This window comes from Saccostrea echinata, unplaced genomic scaffold, assembly GCF_033153115.1.
Source record: "Saccostrea echinata isolate AGI-Se365-2 ecotype Australia unplaced genomic scaffold, CSIRO_AGI_Sech_v1 ptg000056l, whole genome shotgun sequence".
Taxonomy (NCBI): Eukaryota; Metazoa; Mollusca; class Bivalvia; order Ostreida; family Ostreidae; genus Saccostrea; species Saccostrea echinata.
Window position 1 is genome coordinate 20,062,480 of NW_026889805.1, and position 27,260 is coordinate 20,089,739.

The window sequence follows — 27,260 nt, forward strand, 5'->3', positions numbered from 1 at the left end:
GGAGTATCCTTATTTATTAATGAACCAGAACTGTAAAAAGTGTCTGCTTCAGAAAATGGTTTTTGAAAGAGTCCTTTTTATCGTCCTTAAATTCCTGTTTTCACATCAGTGATAACTCAAAACATGTTTGTTAGCTTGTCATTTTACTGAAAATGTAATGAATTTTACTAGTCTATGTTGGAAATAATTATGACTTATCTGAAGTTTACGTTTTATTTACACGGAATTGTTCAGAATCTTATGCTTTGTGTTCAATTTTGAATCAACACAGACTGAGATGAGCTTTTCGATACATCCGATTTTCATTTTTGAGAATTAAATATTTCCTTCTGAATATGATACAAAATCAAATCTCGACTAAAGGAATCGAATACGTCAAGAAATTAGCAAAGAATATAAACCAGACTGCAGTTTGTTGCAATTTTTGATCCACGCCACTCGACACCTTTATTTACACAGCCAGGTTTTAATTTATCGTATGTAACGACACGCAATTCATATCTTACTATGTTTACCTGGGCACAGGAAGTAAAATCGAGATGCCTAAAAAGGAGAAAACATTCAGTAGGTCAGCCTCACTACCAACAAGGTCAAAGAAGGGACCACCGCCCATTGTTTATGACAGTGCTGCTAATGAATCCAGGTCAGTATGTTTTATGTTGATCTGATGTAAAACAATAAATTCCAGGTTTACAAAAGTCACTAAAACGAAAGTAGACACACGTACAGGTATCTTGTTGACACTATTGTTTTTCTGATATTGTTATCATGATTCTCTAACTGGATTCTTATTTATTTGAATTTCAGTTTGTCACCAGAACAAAGAGAAGCTAGAGTCCACAGAGCTTTAAAAGAAATAAAACAATTGGCAATCAAGGCCAAAAGAACGTATAAAAGAGAAAGAAAAGGCGGAGGACATGCATACACATACACGTGTGAAGAACTCATAAAGACATGGATACCTGAACTCAAGGAAGTAGGTCTTCCAGCATAATACTGGAGTATCTGTATTGTCAAAAATGTTCTTTTCAATTTTTTATGAATCATGCAGTAAAATGATTAATCATATATTTTTAAAATCTCTAGTATTTCTTTTTAAAATCAGTTAACTCCATTATACTTTTCAACAAGCAAAATTCGACAGAGAAATGCATACTACTACATGTATTGAATTTACCTGGTGATAGAATTTTTCAAATATGACTTTTTCAAACTATATTTAATGACACTACGTTGTGGATTTCAAATGAGCGGTATTTATGCATAATTCGACCGAGAAATACATACTACTATCATTTTGTAAAATTTGATGATAAAATTTTTCAAATATGACTTTGTCCAAGTTCACTATTTAACCCTTTTGCTGCCGTACATATTTCCAGTTCAAATTACGTACAGTGCCGTGACAGTTTTCTATTACGTTGAATCTATGATGTAACATAACTGTGACGTAACAAACAATCTAGGTAACTTAGGTATAAATGGTTTTTCGCCTCTGCAGAAAATCGTTAAAATAGAGACATTATAAAAGAACAAATTCTACAACGACAGGCCTCTCCGAAAAAAATACATTTGCAGAACACACAAAATTTTTGCTCAAATAATATTTTTAGTAGATTAGGTAGGGGGTTTATATTTTTTAAATAAGAACAATATGTAACGTCAAGTACCCGTGGATCAAGTGTATATTGCATAATATAATGATCGCAACACAAGTAAAGTTAAAAATATACAAATATACAAATGCAGTGTAATTGTAACACAGTGATTCATAAATAACTACTTATAAGTTTTAGGGATCTACATATGTACCAGTGAAAGTGTTCTTAAACATGGAAAATCTATCGGACTTGAAAACGATTAATTTCGGTTCGTACACCTTATACATATTTTTGAACGTAGATCGACCTTACTTATCACATGCACCAGGCCCGTTGCAATATTTTTAAAAGTCGGGGGGGGGGATCTTCACAAAAAATCTGACAAGCCCCCCCCCCCCCCTCCAAAAAAAACATTGTTCCGAACGCAAAATCCTATTTCGTATGTGGGGGGGGGGGGGGGGGTTCTTACTTTTTTTGGTGCACGTTTAAAAAAAAAACATTGAATTCGCCAGTGCTTGACCTTACAGCAAAAAAAGGATGTGGGGCAGCATCAAATAAAGATTTAATAATAAAAAATTTAACTCAGAAAAACGTGGGGGTCGCCCCCCCTCCCCCAGCGCGTTATACGGGTCTGTGCACACTCACATCTTTCCCTGAACCACTTGTATTGTTTTAAATTATTATTATTTTATATTTGTTCAAACGTTTATAAGTTTCCTGTCACATTTTGTAATCGTGTTATAAATAATAACCTGTAATACACCGACTAAGACGTACGTTACTTCCAATAGTAAGTTTTCTTCGTCCTTACCACCCTTGAACGGCAACTCGGATGCAATCTGTGGATTGTTTGAGTCAATCAAATGAAAAGACTTTGATTTGTTAAAACTTATTTTGTCCTTTATTGTGAATTTATTACAACATTTTTCTACAGTGTTTATGACTTGAATCACAGGCATTTGTTTCTGTAATAATTTTTTGACCCATGGTGTAATAATATTATTTTTATGCTACGGGTTAAAAAAAAATACAGAAAGAAGTGCCAGTGCTTTGAATTTGGTGCAAGATATATAAACATCTTCAAGGTCCTTAAAAATTAAGAAGCATTCCATTTGTTAAAACTAAATATTCCGTCAACATGTAACTTACAATGTGCACCTACATGTACATGTAAGTAGAAATTGACCTTAAAAAGTATAAAAGTTTTCATATGTTTTTAAAACAGAGTACACGATCATGCCAAACATTTTGCCGATCGGCATCACTTAATGTGCGATCCTACAACTGAAATAACATGGTTGATAAATAACGGACAAGGTTACTACTGTATAATTATACAAGCTTATCTTTTAAAAAGATTGGTGAGCTAGCGCTGTAGCATAATAAAATACAGAAGATATCTGTACCATTTGTTAAATTTGCTGAATCGATTAATTATTAATAAGAAGGCACATTGGAGCACTGGGGGTTGAGTCGGGGGGGGGGGGGTCATAATTCAGAATGGTGAATCTAAGAGTGGGCTTCACGTCGGCAATGGCAGAACTCCTAACTGTGCTTTAAGCATTCTGTATTCTACTGTAATTTCAATTTGGAGGTGAAAAAAAGGTCAGTAGAACCAATGAGCACCTAGTTTAAAATATTCCAGTGTGGTACTGTTTTTTTTTAGCAATCGAATCTTCTCGGAACTTTCCGGCAAGCTCGGTAAACATATCCGAGGTAGCGACGGTTTTCCGGACTTGCTGGAAAAATCAATGAAGGTAGATTAGAAGAGTTAGGTATTCATTACAATTTTAGAAATAACAGTCTTCGTTTTATAAGACCCGAGTAAGTTACTTTTTGTTCATTTTCGTGCAGGATAGACAACAAAACACGAAACTTCAGATCATATGTATTTTCAGATGATAAAAACTAAACTGACATGCCTTTCCGACATACTCTGAAAAGATTTTTTTCTGAGCTTGCCGAAATTATCCAGGAAAGTGGTGTAACTAGATGTCTAGAATCTTGGCATTATATGACCTAAGTTTTTCTTGTACTTTTATGTGTAGGTTAGACAATAAATAAAAAAAAATCAGAATCCGGATCTAGACTGGTATTGCATGTCTCTAACGCAAGAAAAGTTAACGTACATTCGCATGCTATACATTCTGGTTGCAATTCTCCAGTGAGTAAATATTCATTTGTTATTTTTGAATGACCAATACGTATTCTAGAAATAATCACTTCGTCTTGACGTTTCAAGCCGAAATCAGATGATTTGTTGACTTTGTTTTCTATAGCATAAAGCTTACTTGTATCACAAAATTCCCAATAAATCAAGACAAATGAAATACCCATTTAAAATTCCTTTTCTTTCAGACAATTTTCCAGTAAAAGAATAGTAAAATGATTGAATGTTTTCTTTAACAAGAGGCCAAAATGGCGCGAAACTCCGAATGATGACGGAACGTCATAATCAGTTTTACCTGTGACGTAATGTGTTAACAGTAGGCCCAAAATAGGCCCATGGCACTTAACGTAGTTTTTGAAAATAGGCCCAAAATAGGCCCGCGGCACAAAGAATGTTAATGACACTACATTGCGGATTTCAAACAAGTGGTATTTATTGTAATAATGTTCAGTAACAAACTCAGCATCATGGAGCCATGCACTTGTTTTATAAATCCAAGTAGTGAAATATGGTGCAGAAGTTCCATTTTCCTTATGAAGAATACATGTAACTCGTTTACTGTAGTTGCTGGGAATACAGACACACGAGGAAATCATCGAGCAGGAACAAGCTCTTGCTGCCGAGGAAAATTTTCGCCATAACACAAACAGAGATCTGAGGAGATGGAATGACGCCTTTGAGGTGTAAGTAAAAATGGTTAAAACATTATTTTATACACCGATATTGTTGAGGGTCAAAACCATGAAATTTATTTAAGAAATAATGTATCATTTTTAAACATCTATCGGGATATAAATACGGGTTGGTCACGAGATTCGGGCTTTATGGTAAATTTGATCTCGTACCAACCCGTATTTATATCCCGATAGATGTTTAAAAATGATACATTATTACTTATATTTACATTTATGACTTATTCATATTTTATGTTTTCCTGATTATAATCTTTAACGCGTGAAATGTTTTATTTTTCAAACTCAACGGCATGTATTTGATCCATTGATTGCGCGTCGACCCTTTATGACGTCACTGAGAAATTACGTCGAACGTTTATGACGCGAGGAACCCGTGTTTATACGGATATAGATACGCATTGCTTTTAATAGTGTTATATAAAAGAAAACATTTGCAAATGTAAATATACTAAAATGAAACAATTTCTTCAGGAAGAAAAAGTATGAAGACGAAACCAACCAGCTTAACAGTCGATATCAAGACGAATTGCATAAAATTAGAAAAGAACATGAAAGTGTTCTAAGAAGGTAATTCTTATATATGAAAGCAGGTTATTTGTTTCTATCGTATTGTACAATTAATTTCCTTTGACTGTTGAAGTGCAGTTTTTTGTTTTAAAAATATTTGTCACTTTCAGTTTGAGAGAAAAGGAAATTCAACTGAAGAGGTAATGTTACTCATTTTGAAAGATTATTTTCTTGAACAGTTTCATTTACTTGTTGCTAAAAACTAAATATTCATTACTCCAAAGTATTAACTGAAGCATATCAAACATTGTCCTAGGCGGGGGAGAAGGAAGCGTATTTTAAACTTTGAAATTTGTTTATTGCAGTTTATCTGAAGAAAAAGAAAATCTGTTGACAAGGTAATATGAATGATTAATTGAATGACTTTCTTTTGTTTCAATTCTTATTTTTATTAATACATAAGGCTCATCATGAATAACAAGAAATAGTAGGTAACATTAATGAATACGTTTTTTAAGATCTGATAAAATGTTATTATTTGTAACACTGTTCAGTAAACTCGGACTCTCAATGCTTTCATATTGAATACATAGAATAAACATGTTGAATATAATAACATGTATTAAGAAATTTCAGAGGGAGTTCCACAGCATTTTAGTTTTATTCAAATCATTAATTTATAGGCTAAGTCAGGTTGCAGGAGCCAAATTACGAGACAATAACCCGGCCGTGTCCGACCTCAGTGACCCCAATCGACCCCTGAAAATTTCAGAAAAAGTCAGTGAGCTTTACGACAATGAGTGGACAGACGCAATGGAGATCTTGGAGAATGACTGCAGTGAGACCGAGGCAATAGAAACACTACTCACCATTATTCTGGTAAGTTTTATTTCTGACCAACATTGAATTTCAAGGTATTTAAAAGAAGAAATATATTAAAAAGCATTTTTCCTTCTTTTTTAAAGAAATGTTTTAGACTTTGTAAAGATTATTCCAGTTTCCAGTTGAAAACTATGACTACGGCTCTCGTTCTAAATGAAAAGGTAGGTTATATTTGATTTTGTTTCTTTAAGTATATAGGATATGGAATTTTTCTTAAAAACAGGTTATTTTATATCTATTACAACACTTCATTTTACAGCTGACACCTGATCTTACTTTAGCAGAAAAATATGCCAAAGATATACAAAAGAGTTCCTCAGCCTGGATGTTGAGCGATTCTTGTCTACATTCTGTAATGCTTTGAATTCCTATTATATCATTTTGTGCACTTTATTCATATACTTAACAGAAGATACAAAGCAACGATTCTGTTTCTTTGATTTTCAGATAATATGGCAAGAAGTTGAAAAGGCTGTTGGAATGCAAAATGCAAATAAATGCAAACCTTATATTCACAAATGTGTGCAGTACTGTTGGTACATGTGTATCCAGGACCCTCCAATGACTGCAGTTGCTTTCCAGAAAGGGACAGAATTCAATAGCAATGGAATGAAGTCTTTTACTAAAATAGGACAGTTTGTTGACTTTACAGTATGGCCAGCATTATACCTTCACGAAAACGGTCCCTTGCTTTCAAAAGCAGTAGTACAAGGAACCAATGTTCAAGGCACCAATAAACCACCTCCAGAAAAAAATTACGAGGACAGGAAAAATAAACAGACCAACAATCAAGAAATTCCTACTAGAAATTACCGAAAAATGGAACCTCAGAACTATCGACCCGCGGAAACGGCTTACCGTGCGATATCAGATGATCGGTACATCGAACCACATCTTGAAAGAACGAGGAAAGGATACCCTGAAATTCGCGATACCAAACATGGAAATGTTGGACAAAGAGACTATCGACCAGAATTTGTTGAGAGTCAATACTCAGACCCCCTGCCAAACAGAGGCCAATACATGTCGTACAGTTCCCCACAACCTCCCCATCTGCCAAACAAGGGGCGATCACAGCATGTTCAATATACTACACAGACTGACATTCCAGCATCAGTTTATAGAAATCAGGCATATCCTTCAAACACGAGATATGAGCATCATGGGAACCACCCACAATATAGACCTGAAAAACAGTTTCTTCAGGCAACCCATAGCCGGAGTGCTCCAAATGAGTATTATAATGAAACTTATGAACAAGCTCCTCCTAAAACACAATATAAAAGACACGGCAATCCGCATGCGTCACGAACATATTTCAAAAATAACAAGGAATACAGATCAACAGAACTATGAATTTAGATATTTAAAGTTATGCTACTTGTGTCAAGAAATTGAAATGAACATGCTTAAATGCATAACGTTTACCCTTTAAACATCCGGAATGTTCTCAGCGCAATACTCATGACAGCCATATTCTTAGTAAAAAGGAATAGCCATTCCGTTTGCAATCGATTTATTGATTATTTGCAAAAGAACTGATATCACAATGTTTTGTATTTGGAATGTATTCTTTGGATATATTTTATGCGTCCTATTGTATATCTTGACCAGAACAAAAACACTGAACTATTGAATTCACGTTATCAATGTATATGATTTAAATTTTAAATAAATTAAGAATATTCAAGATATAAGGATTGGTCTTTATGACTTCATAGAAAAGTCACATTTAGCTAAAATACATTTTTATCATCGGTATATGCATACAAGTTCTGAATTTTCGCGTTACGCTTTTCAATATATATTTATATAGATTAACATTTAGCGCGCTTAATTCTGATTTGTATCCTACTATAATGTATGTTGCACGAAATATTTTTTTTTTTCAATACTTTAAACTGTACACACAGTCACAGATTAGGAGACACAGATTAAATATATCGGGTTAGTTATTTAGGAAATCAAATCTGGCTCGAAACGTCTGCCCAGTCGTTCTCTCGCTTGCTTCAACAGTAAGTTCTGTCTTACCAAAAATAAAACCAACAGACACGTTGTTTGACGCTTCCACGATATTACCGACATTAAGTATCATTTCTCCAAGGGGTTTACAACCTTCGTCGGTGACAAACATCGGATCTGTTTCCGATGACGAATACACCCTTACGCGACTGACTGAAGATCCTCTTCCCATTGTAAATGGAACTGAGTGTACACATCCATGCTCCACTGACTCATCGCATTCCACATATTTGTGAAAAATGTCTTTGCACATAATCCCATTTGCTGTCGCAATTCTCTTTTCAGGTGGATGGTGTCCCTCTATAAATGGCTTGCTGATGGCTATGCCAAATGTAGAATGAGAAATCCTAGATCTGATGGAGAGCGGCTTATGGCCGAATATGACAGCTCCTTTTAAGACCGTTAATCCAGCGTCACCAGGCGTTATTATCTTAATGTGGGGAAACTGTTGCCTCAAGGTTTCTTGCACAATTGGTGATTCTGCAAATCCACCAACTAAAAGGAAAGTTTTCGTACCCCGAACATTCTGTACCAACAACACCTTTTGAAGATGCTCAATGAGTTTATCCAGAGGATCTCTGAAAAAGCCTTTCACCAATTCCGAGTCGATTTTAATTTTGTCGGAGATAGAACTTATTCTCTTGTAATACATTTCGTGATTTTCAACAGCTTCCTTGAAAGATCTGGATTTCATCTTCTCATACAATTCGCGTAAAGAAATAGGAACTTTGATTACAACGCGTTGTGGCATGTCTTCCTTGCATGTAACAGTTCGTTTCTTTAGTTCAAACTCTCTGAAAATATCCAAATAATCCCCGCCATGCTTTGAACGGAATTCTGCCCAAACCTCTTCTTCCACAATGTCGATCAAGAACTGTTCATAAGCTGCATCTACCTTTGTTCCACCCCAAGCCCCGCCTGTTGCACGGTGTAATTCCCTTAGTGTGCCATCATTGTCCACCTGATGGACGGTAATATCAGCTGTTCCTCCTGCAATTCATATTGAAATTGAAATCCCTTGCTAAATATAGGTTTTAAATAAGTTAACTATATAAAGTTTGACATTAGAATTTAACAGCAAATTATTTTTTTTTAAACTTTTCATACGAATAGTGATATATTCTAAAATGTGTACAAAGCTTTGAATTTGATGCAGCTACCTCCGAGATCGATCACCATGTACTTCGAACCCGAGTCAAACACATCAGCCCCAGTTGCATCTGGAATATGGCGACAAAAGACAGAGGCTGCTTCAGGTTCAAGTGCAATAATCAATTGGTCATTAGTAATATCTGCCTGAAGTTTAAACAAATTTGTTTTACTAGTATTTGGTATAAAACGGAAAATTTAATGCATATTATAATTGTTATTGATACGTCCTTTTCATATGAAGAAGAAAAAAGTGAACATTATGTTAAGACATCAATCTTTAAATCTAATACAAATGTACACTTCTATATTTGAAAATAAAAATGACACTGCTTTTTAACAATGTAATTTCAATACATTTTTTTTTGTCAAAATAAAACCTTTTGTGCTGCTTCTCTCATGAATTGTTTTGCTGGCTCTGACCATATTGCAGGTACAGTTAAAACCCAACGAATTTCTGAATCTTCTATCTCGAAACCTTGCTGCTTCATTATATTTAACGCATGGCTCTTAAGGTATGAAATACCGTGCCCAAATACAACTTTTGCTGGCAACTCCTTTCCGCTTGCGTCAGCTATTTTAGTATCCCTAGAAAGATGCTGTCGACAAAAAGAAGAACAATTAATTGTTCATTTCTTTTTCTGAAGGTACTTTGTACTTGATGATAATGCATTATCTTCTATATTTACCGGATTTCTGTGAAGAAGCATTTTGAATCGTCTGAAGAAATAGTATTCGTGATGCTCATCATCCACAGCTAGGTCTGCATACGTGTCCTCTGCTTCATACCCAAACTTGTAGAATTCTTTATTTGGCTTCAGTAAGAGTGAACTCGGGGTTTTGGAAGAAATAAGTCCTCCTGAGGCAGGAATCCAGTTGGTAAAAGCATATATTTTTGTGGGGTCATTCTGGAATTGATTTAGGAGGGAAAACGCATACCCAGAGTACGTTGTCCCAAAGTCGATGGCTACAACAACTAAAGGACCTTCGTCTTCATCAGACATTATTATCAATGTGTCTGCTAGACAAAAAAAAAGGAAGCTCATGGGCTACAATGCTCATTTGGATCTCTCATCCTTCTAAAGAAACAACATCTTTATTGTGGCTTTAACTTGAAGTCTTTGTTATCAAGAATTTAAATAAGGCCTGGTGTTAAGTTTACAAAATGTAGATCCAGTTCTTCCTAATTTTTTTTATGAACAAATGATGTTCCTGTTCTTCCTAAAAAAAAATTATGAACAAATGATGTGCAAAATTTTGTTTCCTTTTATAGTCCTACTTTGGCCCAAGAAGTCAAGATTTTATCAAAATTGAATCTGCACTATACTTTGATACAACTTATTCCAGAAATTAAGTTTTTACATATTTAGCCTCTTCATTTATAAAATCAAGATTGATCTTTGGTGGCCCCTTCTCAGTTACAAATGTAATTATTTAACAAAATTCTACATGTACATGTATATGGCAATGCCTTTATATCAAATTCCAAATTGTGACCGCACTGTTCTCAAAGTTTTTTCTGCAAAATATACTTTGTATTCCATTGAAGACTTTATTTCCATTTGTGACTAAGTCCGAACCCTGGTTAAATAAGATCTATAATTTAGCTTTTCTTGATTATCTCTCTTTGATGAGCACAGGGCCTTTAAATAAACAGTTGAAGGATGCTTTGTGCCAAATTTGGTTGAAATTGATTCCATAATTGTGATGAAAGTATGGAAAATGTTTGAGGTGGAAATAAAACATAGCATTGTTCAATTCATCATTTACAACAAAACAGATACTTGGTGTTGACATTTAATTCGTACAGTTCGGTGATTCTGCATATTTTTACGTTTCAAATCTTTTAATAAATACTGTGTATCAAAAAGTGACCAAAGTTATCTTCCAAAAAACTCTTTAAAAGAAAAATTAACATATTTTATGATAAGACGAAAGACATGTGATTCTTACCTGCGCATTTACTTATTAAAATTTATTGTGGGGTTTTTTCAGAGTTGGTACCAAACCGAAAGTAGAAATTTTCAGTTTCGTTTTGATTATTCATCCTTGTTTAAATAAAATGAAGTAGGCGATGGTCGATAACAACTATATTCGCGACAAGTCGACCAATAAACTACACACAGTAGATTGAAATTGTCTTTCGGTGATATAATAAAACAAACTTGAAAACTGTCTCTTTTTATTTACAAAGTTTATTGGCAACAGAAATATACAATGAATTTCATGTATCCCTTTTCTTTTCCTTTTTGGCAGTTGCTTTTGGCTTCCATTTCCTTCTCTTATTCTTCGAAATTCGAGTTCTTATGCTGAAGTCTTAAAAAGTAAAACGATGATAATAAAATTTAAAAAAAAGTCAGAATGCCTTTTTCTACTTTTTGATATTACAAATATTGATGAAAAAATAGGATCGACTTCCTCCCTCAATGTGAAATGGATCCATTTTTTACCGAGGAACTTAAAATCAATATAATATTTTGCAAATAAACCATCGTCTTTACATTAATTTAAAAAAGGATATTTTTTGAATAAAGTACTTTGAAGCATAACCCTTTTTTTTTAATATTCTCTCTGTGATTCACTATTTTTTGCTCAGTCACGTTGAGACAACTGTAAGAAACAATCAATCAATATAAAAAATCCTATATGTTACATGTACAGTGTACGTTAGATCATATTTATATTATTATTTTGGCAAAATTTTATAATCAGCTAAGTTCCGGACTTTCTCTTAACGTTCTTTTATTAAACGTGACTATCGCCGTATGTAGTGTGCTTGCCTACTTTTGAAGATGTAATGTATTCACGGGATCACGCTTCACTAAGGAACCATTTTCTCAAGAAAAATGAATTGAAAATACATGCTAGTAAACAAGGGATTATAATGACCATCCTAATCGAAAGGTTTCGAATCATTCCGGTTAGAAGAATATATGAGACATGCTAATTTTAACACGTTTATATCTCTTGAAACTTGATTTACTCTATTCCTACCCAAATGAATTTCTGTAAAGGGCGTTTTCCTTCTCAAATGTTTCTGGGATTTTTTTTTATGTTTTTATATACGACTGATGTCATTAAAATCTATTCTGATACACTTTATGGGTGAATTCAAAACTAATTACCACCAAACTGAATTTTTTAAACATATTTTTCACTTATATCATCATATTGTACATGCATTCTAGTTAAAATTCCTAAAGTTGCAATATAATAGACAATTGGATAAAAAACTAACTTTCAGAATTTTTATTTGAAAAAAAAGATAATATCACTACATCCTAAAAGACTTTCTAAAATACATAATCAAAAGAAATTATAGTTCATTATGCATCAAAATGGTGTATCAGGGATATAAATGATTAGATCTCAACCTTGAATAAGTTTCTTCTCTTGTATATGTGGGAAAAAATGGCTTTTTGATTGTTATTTTACATTATATTTTTCAATTCTGGTTTAAAAAGTTTTAATATGAAAGAAATATTAAACAATAAAATTCCCCCAAAATTACTTTTTGGTCCATTTAAGGATATATAACGGAAACAGAAATTTGATGCATGGATTGACATATATTTTTTGATTGATTTTGAATAGAAATGACAAATAATAAATCCCTAAAATATTAAGAAATCGTAAGATTTCGTTTGTGCTTAGATGTGCAACTGTGTGATGTTTTCTATGTAATTCTATACCAAATTTTGCACATATGTTTTAACATTATGACAAAATCTTACAAAATTCTCCCACTTTACATGGCAAACATTGTTCAGGTTACCTATTTGAATATAAATCTATGAGAAATATTGTTGATTTCCGAAAAAAGTTTGTTTGTGTTATTTACCCTTAAGTCAAATTTTTAAATCTAAGCCGAAAAAATTGATATACAAGTTCTCTTATAAAAAATACCAGATTTTGAAGTGACCCTATTTTACATAATTGCGTTGCTAACCTGACATTTGATATGTTATTTTATTGAACATTGTCTTAAAAATTATAACACACAATAACCCATTCTTAATTTGTAAATCAGTTCGTCGTTTTGATATTTTTTTTTTATCATTTACGGCAAGTTTTGTCATATTTTCAATACTACAAAACATGATTATTTTGCAATGTGTATTATATTATATTATTATATTATATTATATTATATTATATTATATTATATTATATTATATTATATTATATTATATTATATTATATTATATTATATTATATATCATATCATATCATATCATATCATATTTAAAAATATGTGTTAAGTGATGAAAACTATTCTCTGAATTGACTGTCAAATATCTGTAATTTGTTGATAAACACAATATTTTGAACATCAAATAATCAAATCAAACATTTTTTTCAATCTATTTTTTAGTTAAGATAGATGAAGATCATTAATAATTATAAAATACATGTAGTTTTGTTGCACTCCTGACTGCAGTAAAATTAAAAGTTAAAATCATATAACTCAAAAATGCATAATGTGTTGGCAACATCAAGTGGTAATGAAATTGTGCAATATTTATAGTCCAATACTTCATAATTAAAACACATGGACGTATTTAACCTTGGTTTTATAACTTGAATTATTCCCTATTTATGTCCAAAAACTTGCTAAAAGATATATTTAGAAGATAAAATATACTTTATAGTATATTTTCCTTCACAAGATAAACACTGTAAGCAACTGAGATCAACCAGAAACATTCTACTCATCAATTTTTTTCTTTATATTTATTCATATTTGATCAGCAATAATTTTTTATTGCATAAAATTTGTTGCACTCCTGACCAAAAACATGGGAGTCTTTAAAATAGAATTGTGAAGCGATAATTACATCAGAGCTTGTTCTGTTGTTTCAGTGAAGTTATGTGGAATTATTTGAATTTTAATACATGTAATAACAATTTTGCAGTGTTTTTATTTTTTACCTTCACAAAAATATCAAAGAAAAGATTAAAAAAAAACACATTTGAATTGATAAAATTAAAAAACGAGAAGGATTTTGATGATAAAACTGTCAATAATTTAGCACTAAATTGTTAAAATAGATCATTATTAATTAAAGAATATTTCCTAACATGAATAGAAGAAGTCTTTTCATCATATAGCATGAATCTTTAAAAAATATATTGCACCTCTGACCATAGAAATATAGATCTGAAATACAGTCAGACCCTGTAATTGATAAATTTATTTGGTAAAAATTATCTCTGTGTCTTTTTTTCCAAAATAGAAATCAGAGAATCATATACTGATAAAAGTTTTTTCATGCTGGGGAGCAAAATATCATATATATGTTGCACTCCTGACATCATTGGGTATGCACAGATACTTGACTCTCATTAATGCTGCCTGTGATTTATATAACATTTTAAAGTTTTAAATTGTACATCAGTTATTGTTTTACTCTTTGAAAATTCTTTTTTGACTTAATTGTCTTTAAGATTTTTAAAATCGATGTTTTTGGAAACACTACATTTTATATGTTGCACTCCTGACATAGTATAACATTTTTTTCAGCATCAGCCGTGACCACAACTTGGTCAAACAAAAGTTGCTACAATTAAAGCTCAATACTTTGAATATTATCAGGAAAGTCTTTATTTCCAACATAAACTATTATTATTTATTTCATAGATCTTCAAAAAATATTGAATTTTCAAAATGTCACAAAAAAGTGTTGCACTCCTGACATTTTTAGCATTATTTTTCGGCATATCTTTTTTATGAATTGAGATATCAATGAGATATTTGGCAGGTATTTAGATACGAAATAAAGATGTATGCTGAGACATAGAAATGTATTCCCATTGCCTGTATTTTAAGAGCATACGCAACGTAGTTTGAACTTTATTGTCTTTTTCCCTGGTGTTGAAGAGTTCTAATACTTAAAGGAACTGTGTGCTACATTTTATGTCTATAAATGCTGTTGTACACTTCTTCTAAAACAAGTTTGGATAAACAAAACATCTAGAATATATGTTTAGTAATTTTTGTTTATTTTTCTTTAAATTATACAAGTATTTTCATCAATTGATATCTTTTCAAAACCCCTGGTAATGCATGCTGATTTTTTGTCTACGAACATCTGATGGCACTATAATCTTAAATTAAGAGTATCTTGAAAAATCATCAGTAGGTAAGGTACGTTGCGTATGTCCTTAAGTGCAGGTTGATAATTAAGTGTTTGGACATTTTTTTTAAATTCACCCTTATTTCTTTTTATCCAGGAGATATAACATTTTAAATTTTGCATATTTCAGAATTACCATAGCTTACGCTAATACCAAATATAAGCAAAATTACGAACCAAGTCACTGTTATGTACTATTTTGTATAAATAAGATGTTAACAAAATACCTGATTGCGTCAAAATGTACACATGCATTTTCCAAACTCGTATTTCTGTCCCTTTGGACAAGCAAAATCAATCAAGCCCATGATTCCGATCTGCATCCTGAAATAACTTTCCCCAAGTGGCGAGGGCATAAGCGGACAACCTGCTTACCAAAATAATTCATGCTAATAAAAAGCAAAGCAATTGGAGTAGCTGATTTGCAAAGCTGTGGTTGATTACAAATTCACTGCTGGTAAATATTTTATGTACAACTGAGTGTGTACATAAAATTTTATAGTAAATACATGCATAAAAAGGTTTATATAAACAAGCATAAGAACTTAATTGAAACGTAAAAAAATGCAGTGAAATTCATTTTTACTTGTACTTTGCAGTAACATTTTTTTCAATTGAAAAGTGATATTTATGAGTGTGGTATATATATACACACATTTTCCGACTTACCTGGAGTAATATATGTTGTTTTAGGTGTTGTTGACTTCGTGGCTAAAGAATTTAAAAGAAAAAGCTTGTAACTCATTTAAATTAGATGATATAAAAAATCACCACCTCTATTTAACTGATACTTCGAAGTTATATAATTTGTACCTTCTTTCACACAACCACATTGAGTTTGATTGAAAACGAAGCCAAAATCACATTGATACAGGACGTCACCGTGTCCCTCCACATACAAAAGGAAGTAATCCTCACCCATATCAGACACCTTCATCGAGCAGGGGGAGGCCGCTGGAGTAAAATAATGAATTATTGATCCATTTTATCTAAGCGTGCCAGTGAATAGTTTGAATATTTTGATTTCTATATGAATTTTAAAAAAAACGTTGAATCTCACTTGTTTGTCTTGGTCTTGGGGTGTTATTGGCACCATTTGACGTAGCATCTGCGAAAAATCAAGGAAAATAATCTGTACATATGATAAATATCAATTATGTTATAGTGATAAAGAACATACTGGCACAAAATGCTAGTGCATCATCTCTTGTTCTCTCTCCATAATTCAATATAATAAATAACGAAGAAATTGCAACACGAAAAGGTTGTAAAATTTGGTTGAAGGAGAATTCTTTTTACTCTCTTCTAGTAAGAAATTATATCAAGGTAACTATATCTGGAATTGACTTGAAGTAGAGATGGAATACAAGTAATAGATGTTAGTGATAATAAAACACTTCTTTCTTATGTTACACATAAAAACAGTTCAATTGTTTACACAATTCAAAATGTCCATCAGACAAGGATCTTTATACCTTTTCCTGTACATTTACAGAGTTCATTGTCAAAGCGTTGGCCTATAGGACAGTCGTAGGACACCCACTGGCTGATTTCGTCCACAAACTGTCGGTATGTTCCGTCCCCAGTAGATGAAAATGCACATCCTAGAGAAGGCGTAATGGAAATGAAGATGTAACTGGTAACTTAAAGATTTTTTTTTTCATCCAACCAGTATCTTTATACGTATACTTTATAATAACATCGTCAAATTACGGTTTTCATCCAATCACGTCTTCTACGTCATCAAAAGTATTAACATGTGAGGCGAATTACCATAAGAAGCATTATGAAAGAGGTGCTGAAGAAATTATGTTCCCTACGAATTTATAGTGTTCCAAGTTAAAACAAAATAGTTAGTACGTGTGTATTTGGTACTTAAAAAGAATGATAGGAATTTTTTCCCCTACACATTCCGATGTCAAGCTTGAATCCTCTCTCTATCTAGGCAAGGAACAATCATTTGATCCATTTTGAATCTTTATAAGTTAAGGATGATTTTATATTAGTATGACTAATTGTAGCCCTTTTGTGAAATTCCTTTAATTTGATCTTGGCAAGATTTTTTTTAATAAGATTTGTTCCACAGTATATGCCCATGCCAATTTTTAATTTTGCAAATGAAAATATATAATCATATTTTATTATTAACTTATGTCTTTTAAATATATTTCTTTCTTATCCGAGTTCCTTTATAGGTCACAGCATAATTATTCCACCTTGTACTTATAAAAAAAATCATGTGTTTCTGACTATGAAACACCCAGTCATATACCGTCTGTTGGAGAATATGTAGGTTTTTAAAGTTTTAAATTAAAAGAAGAAATATTAAAAACGCAAACGTAAAACTTTACCAGCTTTTTGACAGGAGCGTGTTCGAACATTAAACTCGGTGTGAATAGGACAATCATTTGATCAATTTTGAATCTATGCGGTAAGGATGATTTTATATTTAGTATAACTAATTGTAGTCCTTTTGTGAAATTCCTTTAATTTGTTCTTGGCAAGATTTTTTATGAGATTTGTTCCTTATATACATGTATGCCCATGTAAGCTCCTACTGTGGCGTTATCCAATGCCAGGGCACCATGATTTGAACAATTTGAATCTTGACTACTTTGTGATGTTAGTATATCAATAATCCTAATCATTGTTCTTCTCTTCTTAAAAAGACTTCGAAAGTTTTTTTTCTTCTAACCACGGAAACTATCACTTGAATTAACTAAAGGAAGCTTTCACTAAAGTAAAGGTTTCTTTTATGGGATTTTTTTTTTGGTTCTTGAGGAGTGTTTTTAAATGACTATCCCTTATTTTTTCTATTTAGTAATCATCTCTCCATGAAAAAGCGCAGTCCGTTATTTGAACAAACTCTAATCCCAGCGCTGAAGGATATTTTGTGTCAAGTTTGAAATTGATCCAGTGCTTTAGAATGGTGTGAAAAATGAACGACAGAGGGACAGCCGAGCGAAAATTTGATTAGAAAAATTCATAAGCTCAGGTGAGCTGAAACAATGTACTCTTCACGTGAATAGATTTCTCTAGTCTTTCATTCATACATTTGACGTATATAATTACGCACATTTGTTTATTGGTGTTTCCTTTTCATTCATAAAATATAAAAGTTCTTCTACCAAAATCAATAGGTTCAATGGATTTTACATCTTTGTACTTAAAATCAAATGTAGACATTTTATTTTCACAAAAGGAACAAATAAAATAAGCTAGTATATTTACAACTACTGAATGTCTATCGATAATTTAAACTCAATACATGATTTGTATTTCACATAAACGTTCAACTATGCTATGCGTTTATGAAGGAGTTGTGAGTGGTTCTTTCTTCACTTTATGCATGGTTATAGTTTGTCCCTAGGTAACAACGTCATTATTTTCTGCATCTAATTTAAAATCTTGGCCTTCAAAGTAGTTTCGATCAAAGAAGTATTTGTTTTTAACTTTCTTATTTTAAACGATACCTGGAGTTTAATGGGTGTACACTCCAGTTAACTCAATTAAAATGATAATGACGGATGCAGAAAATTTCAAAATTGCGATGAAAGGAAACCTCCATTTTTTGTTCTTGTGATACTAAGACAATAAAAATAACATAAAAACCAACTTTCTTGCTTTCATTTCATATAAAATCATGCGATTTTCGGGAGTCCTCCTCCTAAGGAGGAGGAGATTTAGTTCTAAAAGCTTATTCGAAGTCTTCGACTTCAAATTAGCCTACACTTGAAGAGAAAGGAATATACGCCACTGTCTATATTTGTAAATTTAATAAGCTTCGAATCCAATCGCTTAACAACGAAATACTCATTCATACATGTAAAAATAGAGGCATGTTTACTCACCTGTTTTACCACCATTTTTATTTGGACCTCTTCCTAAAAGACAGAATGCGAACAAGGAGTGATAGTAAATCTAACTATAATGTCTATCGAATGCATATTTTAGGCAATTTTTTGAAATCTGCAAAGGGTTAAAACAGAATTTGTATTATGTAAATAACATATTATGATATTTGAAATAATTTCTTCAAAACACTTTTTATTGAATCTTTTATAATTTCTTATGACATATGTACAATACGATGGCCTTACCAGTATATACACATGCGCAATCACTATCACTAAACACCTGCTCAACAGGACAATCATAGTAGACCCAGTCACCAAGTGAGGCCAAAAACTCCATATATCCGTTGTTTTTCTGAACTTTCAGGCAGTCTTTATGCATAATGACAAAACATAGACTTATTTTTTGAATGTGGAGGAAAAAATTATTCATGGGGGATCATAATACCACAGGCATTAGACGAATGATTGGTGTAATGGTTAATATATGAAAATACTAAAGATAAGAAACAAAATCTTGTAAACACGCAGGGGCCCCGCTTCGTGGGAGATTTTCAACATTAATACAGTATTACCAATGAAATTTATGCAAGAGGCAGTTCAGGGAGATGAACTGGGGATTATTTACCAGACTTCCTTCCTTAATCTTAACAAGAGGTCATCAAGTACTTCTTTCTTTAGCGTAATTAATGAAAGATCCAAAGATAGCTAAACGGAACTCCTTGGATGTTTTCCACAACCAAAAATCAAAACCCCCGTTTGCTTGTCAGCGAAAGGAAATTGGGTAAGTAAACGTGCATTTAGGGCAAATAAATCACTTTGATCGGGTGTTACTATAAGAGGTTTGTAAAACAGCATCTCCCTGAACAGCCTTTTGCATAAATTTCATTGGTTTCATTGAAAATCTTTCTCGGAGTGGGGGCACCATGTGTGTTTACGAGATTTCGTTTCTTACCCTTAGTATTTTTAAATACTGTAAAGCGGCAATCTCTAAAACAAAAACGGAAAATGATATATCGAAGTATTGGTATGATAGACTAGGAATTCGTGTATATTTTCTAAGTTGTGTGTCTAAAAAAATTCTCAGTAGGAGGGGAGGGGGGATACACCAACCAGTCAGGTGTCTGTGCATAATACATACGCATTGAAGACATTTGATATATACATAACAGCGTGCTTTTAATATAACAATAATATTCATCATACTCCTTTACAACAATTAAAATTCTTGAATTTGCAACATTGTAATGTGCAATGCTTAAAATCTAGTGAAACCCTATCCATTACAAAATCAGCTTTCCGACAGTATATACACTGATTTTCTTATATCATAACTTACCAGAAGTGTTGTTTCCAGAGTCCCCCGGATGTTTACCTATTACACAAAAAAGTTAATTTGTTGTATACCCTTAAAGAAAGATTTTATTGAATGAACAGATTACCTCGGAAAGAGGAAATTGAAGATTTGTTTATTACAGGTTTTAAAAATTTCTTTATCATACCATTGTGATGATCTGGTAGCGTCGGTTTAAGTGTTGTCAAACGCTTTATTGAACCTGTAAATATGCCATTCAACAAAGATTATCTGAGGTGTACAAGCAACAATGTTCCGAAAACTAAAAAGCAGGTCAACCACAAATCCCACCCCTAGCTTCGCACCTTGATGATTATTTGTCAAAAATTCTACTTATAAAAGAAAAAATAAAAAGTTGACCATATGAACCCACTTTCTTTATCACATTTGCAGCTGTCTTTCTGGAAAGAAGTCCCCACGGGGCAGTCGTAGAAAATCCACGTCCCCAACAGATCCACGAACTCTTTGTATCCTGTCTGGTCTTGTACGTACTTACATCCTGAATTTAAATTCACAGTAAATTTATCTTTTTTACATTTCTCTTCATATTTCCATATCATTTGAACCAATGTTAAAGCAAGATTAGCAAACTACATGTATAAAAAAAATTTCACAGAGAAGAGAACAATTTCGCAAAATTACATTTTATTTTGCATGTAGTCGGTAAGGGATACTTAATTTAAAGGTGCTTAGACACAGATTTGAACTTATATATTTTTTTCAAATTTTCTGTATAATATCACGACTTATATATTGCAGTAGCATTTCACACGAAAATATAATTAAAAACTTATTTTATCTGGAAATTATTGGAACTACGAATTCCGGGACGCGTTTGATTAACACATCTTTGCACTTACACAAATTTTAACTTTATCCTTAATATTTTAGAAAAGAAGCGATTTTGTTATGTATTAATGAAAAATATTACATCTATAATCCAAAAAATTCAGAGTAGAAATGTTCGAAAGCAAAACCAACTCACCAGTATTGTCAGTCCGTGCTCTGTGATGTGTACAGAGTTTCACAAATTGAACACACCCGTGAAACGTAAACTGTTTTTGTAAACAGGGCACGAGCTCTGTTATTGTTTAATGTTTACAATTCACCGGGTGTGTTCAATTGTTAAACTCTGCACACACCACTGAGCACGGACTTACAATACTGTGAGTGGGTTTTGTTTTCGAACATTTCTACTCTGAATTTTCTGGGTTATAGTTTTAATATTTTTCATTAATACACAACAAAATTGCCACTTTTCTTAAGTATTAAGAATAAAATTAAAAATATGTGAAAGCGCAAGGATGTGTCAATCCAACGCGTCCAGAAATTCGAAGTTTTGATAACTTCGAGAGGAAATAAGATTTTTTAATTATTTTTTAGTATGAAATGCTATAGCAACATATAAGTCATGAAATTATACAGAAAATTTGAGAAAATATTAACTTCAAATCTGTGTCCAAGCACCTTTAAAACTGTAGACCAACACTCAACTTGAATACTAAACTCTCAACTCTCAAAGTTATCATATGCCAAATTCGGTTCCCATATCTGAATAAGTTCGCAAGACTTGTTGGTAAAATAAGTAGCATTTCAAATCAGAGTCCCCTTATATGTAACAATATAATTATTCCATCTTGTAAAACAATACGTGACTAAGAAACACCCAGTCATATATATACCGTCTGTATATGTAGGTTTAAGAAGAAATATTAAAAGGTAAATGAAAGACTTTACCAGCTTTTTGACAGGAGCATGTTCGAACATTAAACTCGGTGTGAATAGGACAATCATAGTCCACCCAGCTGCCCACGGCCTGAATGTATCGCCTGTATCCACCAATCTTAGCTACAGCCGGGCAATCTGTGATTATTATATACGTCAGAAATGCTCAACATATCAAACTGAAATTTCGAATTTGTTCTGTTAAATATTCCTTATGTCTATAACTTAGAAATAGTCATCATGAAGATGCTGAATATTGTGACAAAATGAGATATTTCGCAAAAGATTTCAAACCTGCCGTGGTCACCCTAGATAAGGCTTCCGTTGATACTGGTAATGGTGTAGTTGTCACTGTTTGTACCACGTGGTCAGGGATATGAATGGCTGTTCCTCCACCTCCTGTTTAAAGTGATGGTCATGTAAATGTAAAATATTTTATATGAGTTTTTAAAGAATTATGGATGCAAGCACTATAAAGATTAGAAAATGTATCTTTCATAAATAAACGAATATTACGTTTGCAAAAATAGAAGCTTAATTTGTCTTTTAAACTAATGAGATACATTAAGCAGTTAAATATTCAGATAAAATACCTTCATTGACACATTTACATAAAGATGGGCTATAAATGTGGCTCTTTGGACAGTCTGATATCACCCAGTCTTTGATTTCCTCAATAAAGGTTCTGAAGGACGTTAAACCAACAGCCTCGTGTTTGCAGTCTAAAACATCAAAATTGTTCATATAGATTCACGTTTGATTAAGTTTGTATAAGGAAAGGGGCAGATCTCTTTAATGATGAAAAATTTCCTCGCGATTTTGAATAATGCATAATAACTTAAATAATTATGAAGTCTACTGTTGCAACAGGGGATAAAATTCTATATCTAAAATATTGAGTCTTCTCTCTTTATCTAATGTACATGTATAACAAAGAAATAGTCTTTTAAGGGTCAAAGACTAAAACTGCATATTAAAATCTTTCTTTTTCTAAATTATATTAATTTAAATATTAAGTATTAATCAACAATTGACAGGATTCTCGTAAAAAATCGCACCTTGCTGGACACATTTACATAAGCTGGGACTGTACGAGAAGCCATTCGGACAGTCGGACGTTACCCACTCCCCCAATATGTCTATGTATTCTTTGAAGGAGGATTTATCAACCGCTATAAACGGACATCCTGAAATCATTAAAATATAACAGAATATCCTGGTAATATAAAATAATATATAGAGAATTTTCCTCTTTATTTTGTTCAAAATATCATTTACATGTATATTCAATATAAATTACAGTATTTCACTTTTGAAAAGATAATTTTTGATCATGCATTAGTATATACTAAATTTGTGTGAGATAATTAGTTGTAAATCGATTTTTAAATGGGTGAATTGATGATTATACTCTTTACCATTAATAACAATAGTTTCAGGTTCACATCTACAAGCAGCTTGTTTGAACACGTGCTCTGGAGCGCAGTCTGAATACACCCACGACTGGATGTTTGCCACGTATTCTCGAAAAGAAGATTTTCCAACAGCAATGTATGGACATCCTATTAATTGTTATTGAATCAAATTTTACCAAATAACTAAATTTTAGATAGATATCATTTACTCAGTATTTGAGATTGTGTTTTATAATAAAAGTCCTTTCTTAAGCATAAAAGATTATGTACATCAACTGTCAAATTATTGCCAGATAACATATATAAAATGTTTCAATAAAAACTTTCTTTAAGAAGCATATGTTTTTTTAATCTATATCCAACAAACCGGGCGGTACTTCTTCTGTGGATGTCAACACTGTCAATAAAAACAAAAGGAAATAATACAAGCACCTGATGATACTTATTTTTCTTTAAATAAAAAAATATACCCCCTACCTAATAATATCATTTGGTAGGGGGTATATTATTTAAAGAAAAATAAGTAACTTCAAGTGGCTGTGGGAAATAATAAAACAACATTCTTATTCAAATAAAGCAGGGTTACTTGAAGACGAAAAGAAAAGTACCAGGTGCTGTTGAAATGGGAGATGCTGTTGTCTTGACGAAAGTATCGTGGTCTCCGTCCGGAGAAGTTCCTGGAGGAAACCGATTCGTATACTATAGTACATCAAACTTCAAAGTAAAACTAATTCGGGCTGATATTATGTTTGCTCATTAAAAATGTTATTCTTCTTTTTCATATGTTTTTGCATTTGTTTCCGAAAGATTTTACATAATTTTGTAAACTGTTGAAACAATAAAAAATATTTTCAAAAAACGATGGTAATTCTGCATCATAAAGGGTTCATTGCATAGGAAAAAGGTTTAGTACCCTCTAAAACACATCCGCATTTTAGCTGACTGAATTCATAACTTTCACCACATTCGGAAAACACCCATGTTTTTAATACATCTATGAATTCCCGAAATGCCTTTTTCCCCTCTTTCACATACGGACATCCTGAAAATGTTATTAGAAAGATATTTGATATTTAAGTACATAAGTAATTCTTTTTTGTAAGTTTTATTAAGGGTGTTGTTGATTCAAATTCCAAAATGCTTGAATGAGTTAGAAACAATGAAAGCTGTACCTTTAGGAATGCCTATCGTCGTGATATATTCTGTTGTTGTTGCTGTTGTGCTTATTTCTAAGAAAAGAAGTTGATAGAAAACAACAGGAAAATAACTAATTTTGATTCAACGTGCAGAAACAATATTGTGCCAAATGTTTAGGGAATCGCTGTTTAGTTTGTTTGGTATGCCAGGGCATCAACGACAGTTGGGAACAAAGCCCGTTAGGCATAAATTATCCCACGTTTCCATTTGTCGTTGATGTCACTGGCATACCCAACAAACTAGACAGGGGTTCGTAATATTTATATGTGAAATAAAATATAAATAAAAATTTAAAATGCTTCGCCCCTTATGCAGATTGTCCCACTTTTCCAACTATCATTGATGCCCTGGTATACCCAACAAACTAAACAGAGGTTCCTTAAACATTTGGCACAGCGATTTCTAAAATATGTTACACATAAAAAGAGTTTTATCTTCATACCAGTACAAATTATATTTTTGGAATTCATATTTCTTATGCTTTCATTATGACATGGGTGAAAAACATGCTCAGTTCATACCAGCAAGGATTTGAACCCATTTACGAAGAAAAACACCCGCAATACACGACCAACTTGCTTAATCGCTTGACCATTCTCTACTCAACTGAATACCAAGGCATGGAAGTACCGTTCTTGCATATCGGAGGTGTAATAAAAATTGTTTTTAACTTTTTTTTTTGAAGATATGCCTATTTGAAACAAAAATTGAAAAATGGCTGTTTTGAAGAGAATTCCTTGATCTTAATGTTCATACAAATTTAATTCTGCTACGATGAGTTTTTTTCTTTTCTTTTTTTTTCCAGAGCAATGCATGGAGATTCACTATAGAAAAAGAACAAAACCTGTTAAATTCTGCTATGTGCTTAATTAAATTCCATTTCATCATATAATAAAAATCGGTATAAATTTACCAAAATGGACATCTTTTTCTTTTACTTTAAAAGTGTTCGTATTATATTCTACAGCTTGAGGGGAAATAACAAAAGACTTGAATTTATGCAATTGGACACATACCCATCATTAACCGAGGGTAAAAGTTCAATCTCGATAAAACAATAGTTAAAAGTTACCCATTGGATTAAAGCAGCCACATCTTTCCAGACTGAACTGTTGGTGATGGGGGCACTGGAAACGAATCCAACCTATGTCAGCATTTATGTATCCCATGTACGAAAACTTGTCGTCTGCAATCTCCTGGTACTTACAAGGACTCACTATTTTCGTGAAAATGAAAGAGAAAATGGCTAAATTAATCGATGTTTTCATTTTTCATTAGTTTAAAAAAACGTGTTTTAACTATCGAAAGTCTTATATATTCTGTTTTTTTTATAGTAAATAACTTTGAATCATTCATTGTTAAGTTTGATGATGTAGTTGTGGCTATATCTAGAAATTTATCGTGGCCTTTGGGCATAAACGGTTTAATAGACCATTCTGAATTGAGAGTGGACATAACTTTGTTGACGCATTAAGCAAACATCCACTTCAATAGACCTGTGTTCTTATCAGTTTAGAATAATTATCAATCTCACACCCACCTACCTCCAGATGGAACTAAAGGGGATGTATTAAAACTTAACTGAAACTTCTGACATTTTACTTATACAGAAAATTAGTCGACCGATTGATATAAATGCTATATTCATATATTTAAAGGTTGTTTCACCGAATAACTTCTTTCTACTTGAAATGCTTGTCAATGTGTATGTTGGATAAAGGCAACTTTTACAAACACACAGAAAGATGTGTTATTTCTTTGTACTATATACTAGAATATACTTGTTGGAGATAATTTTGTTGAAGGCGACGTCGTCGTTGTTTTCATCACTGTCGTTGGATTTGTTGTTTCTCGTTTGCCGAGAGTAGATGCTTTGGTCGATAACAAAGAGACAGTCTGTGTCACGTTCGTTGTTACTGATGTATTTGTTGTAGAAGTTAGATTATGGTCATGTGGTGTCGTTTGATTTTTATGGATATTCGAATGTTCTTCAGAAATTGAAGACGACGTCGAAACTAATGGAGCCAGTGTAGTATTGTGAGCCATTGAAGAATTATCCATTTTGTTGTCTTCCGTAGCAGACGGTGTGGACTCTTTGGTCGCTGTTGTCGATTCCAATGTATGGTTGTCATGCTTGTGTTTGTTGATAGTTGTATAGCTCCAGCTACTCGTCGATAACACTGTTGTAGTGGAAACTTTGCTTTCATTATCAAAGTCAGTAGATTCTGTCACTATTGGTTTTACTGATGTCAATGGTACGTGAGAATCTGATGTTGTCTCTGGTTTGGAAGAAGATGATAACATTTCGTTCTTATCGGTGGTACGTTTATCTGATGTTGATGAAGTCTTTGGAGATGTTGTTGTTGTTGTTATTGATGTTGTTCTTACACTTGTTTTCCTTTGTGTTGTTGATCGATCTGTTGTTGAGCTAACTTCATTGGGTGTGGTAGGCGGATGAGGTTGTGATGTTGTTTGTTTTGTTGTTGTAACTGACACTATGTCTTTATTTGCTTTTGTTAGAATCTCTATTTAAAGGAAGAAAGGTACATGTA

General features: G+C 32.5%; 3 protein-coding genes across 3 annotated transcripts in view; 1 reads left to right on the forward strand and 2 right to left on the reverse strand.

The window, feature by feature from the left end:
• Window positions 1–454: 454 nt before the first annotated feature.
• Window positions 455–7,496, forward strand: LOC133173059 (uncharacterized). The gene is made up of 10 exons (XM_061307972.1): window positions 455–643; window positions 808–976; window positions 4,336–4,454; window positions 4,938–5,033; window positions 5,144–5,173; window positions 5,339–5,371; window positions 5,657–5,852; window positions 5,939–6,016; window positions 6,115–6,207; window positions 6,303–7,496. Exons 1-10 carry the CDS (start codon window positions 540–542, stop codon window positions 7,209–7,211), a joined length of 1,827 nt encoding a protein of 608 aa, XP_061163956.1. The 5' UTR covers window positions 455–539; the 3' UTR covers window positions 7,212–7,496.
• LOC133173058 (heat shock 70 kDa protein 12A-like) lies at window positions 7,419–10,030 on the reverse strand. Its single transcript, XM_061307971.1, has 4 exons — window positions 9,716–10,030; window positions 9,407–9,625; window positions 9,038–9,173; window positions 7,419–8,867 (listed from the first exon to the last, which is right to left on the reverse strand). Exons 1-4 carry the CDS (start codon window positions 10,028–10,030, stop codon window positions 7,804–7,806), a joined length of 1,734 nt encoding a protein of 577 aa, XP_061163955.1. The 3' UTR covers window positions 7,419–7,803.
• Window positions 10,031–11,234: 1,204 nt separating this feature from the next.
• LOC133173942 (uncharacterized) overlaps window positions 11,235–27,260 on the reverse strand; it is an 86,845-nt gene continuing 70,819 nt past the window's right edge. The window contains exons 18-38 of the mRNA XM_061309007.1: window positions 26,490–27,233; window positions 25,781–25,924; window positions 24,684–24,740; window positions 24,425–24,553; window positions 24,120–24,188; window positions 23,879–23,908; window positions 23,515–23,658; window positions 23,155–23,283; window positions 22,690–22,818; window positions 22,391–22,495; window positions 22,109–22,234; window positions 20,745–20,870; window positions 20,520–20,573; window positions 20,357–20,392; window positions 19,264–19,389; window positions 19,015–19,047; window positions 16,639–16,767; window positions 16,224–16,271; window positions 15,977–16,117; window positions 15,833–15,874; window positions 11,235–11,342 (exon numbers count right to left, since the gene is read on the reverse strand). Of these exons, the coding sequence (XP_061164991.1) occupies window positions 11,251–11,342; window positions 15,833–15,874; window positions 15,977–16,117; window positions 16,224–16,271; window positions 16,639–16,767; window positions 19,015–19,047; window positions 19,264–19,389; window positions 20,357–20,392; window positions 20,520–20,573; window positions 20,745–20,870; window positions 22,109–22,234; window positions 22,391–22,495; window positions 22,690–22,818; window positions 23,155–23,283; window positions 23,515–23,658; window positions 23,879–23,908; window positions 24,120–24,188; window positions 24,425–24,553; window positions 24,684–24,740; window positions 25,781–25,924; window positions 26,490–27,233 (2,633 nt within the window). The 3' untranslated portion in view covers window positions 11,235–11,250. The remainder of the gene's footprint in view (window positions 11,343–15,832; window positions 15,875–15,976; window positions 16,118–16,223; window positions 16,272–16,638; window positions 16,768–19,014; window positions 19,048–19,263; window positions 19,390–20,356; window positions 20,393–20,519; window positions 20,574–20,744; window positions 20,871–22,108; window positions 22,235–22,390; window positions 22,496–22,689; window positions 22,819–23,154; window positions 23,284–23,514; window positions 23,659–23,878; window positions 23,909–24,119; window positions 24,189–24,424; window positions 24,554–24,683; window positions 24,741–25,780; window positions 25,925–26,489; window positions 27,234–27,260) is intronic.

Coding starts and splice junctions, on each gene's coding strand:
- LOC133173058 (XM_061307971.1), bottom strand. CDS start 10,030: ATGTCTGATGAAGACGAAGGTCCTTTAGTTGTTGTAGCCATCGACTTT. Junction 9,626..9,715: donor TGCTTCTTCACAGAAATCCG/GTAAATATAGAA, acceptor TTTTGTCGACAG/CATCTTTCTAGGGATACTAA. Junction 8,868..9,037: donor CATGGTGATCGATCTCGGAG/GTAGCTGCATCA, acceptor TATGAATTGCAG/GAGGAACAGCTGATATTACC.
- LOC133173059 (XM_061307972.1), top strand. CDS start 540: ATGCCTAAAAAGGAGAAAACATTCAGTAGGTCAGCCTCACTACCAACA. Junction 5,372..5,656: donor AAAGAAAATCTGTTGACAAG/GTAATATGAATG, acceptor ATTAATTTATAG/GCTAAGTCAGGTTGCAGGAG. Junction 6,017..6,114: donor CTCTCGTTCTAAATGAAAAG/GTAGGTTATATT, acceptor TTCATTTTACAG/CTGACACCTGATCTTACTTT.